At 30.1% G+C, this 1,950-nt stretch overlaps 1 protein-coding gene across 1 annotated transcript in view; it reads right to left on the reverse strand.

The window, feature by feature from the left end:
• Positions 1-242: 242 nt before the first annotated feature.
• The window catches only part of LOC103276047 (protein NipSnap homolog 3A), a 9,706-nt gene continuing 7,998 nt past the window's right edge, over positions 243-1,950 (reverse strand). The window contains exons 5-6 of the mRNA XM_008073466.2: positions 1,038-1,124; positions 243-929 (exon numbers count right to left, since the gene is read on the reverse strand). Of these exons, the coding sequence (XP_008071657.1) occupies positions 853-929; positions 1,038-1,124 (164 nt within the window). The 3' untranslated portion in view covers positions 243-852. The remainder of the gene's footprint in view (positions 930-1,037; positions 1,125-1,950) is intronic.

The raw sequence follows: 1,950 nt of genomic DNA on the forward strand, positions 1-1,950 counted from the left end.
TCACTCATAAGCGGATCTTGAACAATTATAATACTCTAAGAAAGGAATCGGCAGTAGTGGGAAACTGTCAAGGGAGGTGTGTGGGACTGCCAGTTTAGGGAAACTGCTAGGGGAGGAAGGGGCATACCTTATCCACAAGGGTACCTGCAAAATCAATGTTTGTAAACCTAATCCTGAATTGTACCCTGTATCTTTATTTTTTAAAAAAAGACATTTCAGCACACAAATTAATGAGTTATCAAAGATTTTTAATGCCAGGACATAATACCATTATTTTCCAAGTAAGTGACCAATAAGTAGTGTGAAAACCATAATTAATACAGATGAGCAAATGATAATGTAGTTTTCTATTGTAAAAATATATCTTTACTACTTTCATGAGTCCCATTTGATATTACAAAATACATTTTACTGAAAAAAAATTAAAAACACACTCAGGAAAACAGATATGATAAAAAGGTTGATAATGGATATTAATAATTTAAAAATATTGTCACAAACATGGAAATGTTAACTTCATCACTTGAATATAAGAAAATGGTATAAAACAAAAGGTTGTCAAAATACAGAAGAAGCGATATTTTGAAATAAATGAAGAGTCAAGATCTTGAAGTAGTGACAAGTATTTTTAATGTATGGCAGATACTGAAATGCCACAGGGAAAGTGACCAGAACTGTTTTCTGAAGTAGTGGTGACAAAGGACACATATAGCTCTCAAGAATACAAGAAACGTACCAAATTAACTTACTACCTCCTTCAAATAAAAGTGAGAACCTCTTGGGAGAATTTAAGCACCATTAGAAGACACATCTTACACCAGTTAATGAAATGTTTCGTATTTCAGTAGAAAATTATTTCAATGGTGAAAATGATGTAGGAATCAGAAACATATTCTGTTGAGATACTAGGTAGTTGACACTTTCCCGAACTGAAAAAAAAAACACAAACCATTTCATAAGAAGGAATATAAAGATATTGACTGAATCACATTTGTTCTCACCCTGAATTGTAATCTATGCCTACTGAAACAGCTTACCAGCTGCCACAACTCTGGGATCCTCATGAGATTGATGTCTCCCAGCTGCACGATGATCCGCACTCTCATTCCACCAAAGAACATGAACTGCAGAAAGGAACAGCAAATAGTTTCCAAAACATTTGGCATTAGAAAATAAGAAATAACAGAAAAATGGATTTTAAATGTTCTATTCTTTAAATAAAAATAGCAATACCAGAAAGGTGAAACTAACTATTTTAATGATAAGATTTCAGAAGAGTCAGAGACTTGCTAGAGAAATGTATAAGTTAATTAATTAAACTGGCTTTATAGATGTAGAAAGACAGAAAGCTGGAAAAGTGAAGCACTAAAGTCAAATAGCTAAAGGCACAATCAAGATGAGACCCAAATTTCATGATTTCCTACTACATTTTCTTTATTTTAAAAAAAAAACTAGGATTATAAGAAAACTGTTTGCTATTGAAAATTTATATTATACAAAGAAGAAAATTAAGAATGGCATACTGTTTACCACCTAGAGAAAACCTCTTTAATATTTAGTGTATTTTCTTTAGTAAATATAGCTAAAACCAAGTTATAGTCTTATTGCATTTTACGCTTAATAACATATTTACAACACTGAGTATTTTCTATGGCAATATTAATTTTTAATGGCTATGTAAATTCCTTTTACAAAAAGAGCAACTTTTCATGCCAATTCTATTGTTGTCTATTTAGATTACTTCCAGTATTTCAATATTATATAAAATACTGGAATAAATGTTATTTTTGTGCATAATTGTTTATACATTTTTATAATTGCAATCTACAAATGTTAAATATACAGATAAAAATACAAAATATGAATAATTTCTATACTGTCCAGAAATACCTACTTTTATATTTGGTGTATCTCTTTCCATATTTGTATATATATTTAAGCTAATATGAA

This window comes from Carlito syrichta, unplaced genomic scaffold (assembly GCF_000164805.1).
Source record: "Carlito syrichta isolate Samal-C Ts95f unplaced genomic scaffold, Tarsius_syrichta-2.0.1 Scaffold315851, whole genome shotgun sequence".
Classification (NCBI taxonomy): Eukaryota; Metazoa; Chordata; class Mammalia; order Primates; family Tarsiidae; genus Carlito; species Carlito syrichta.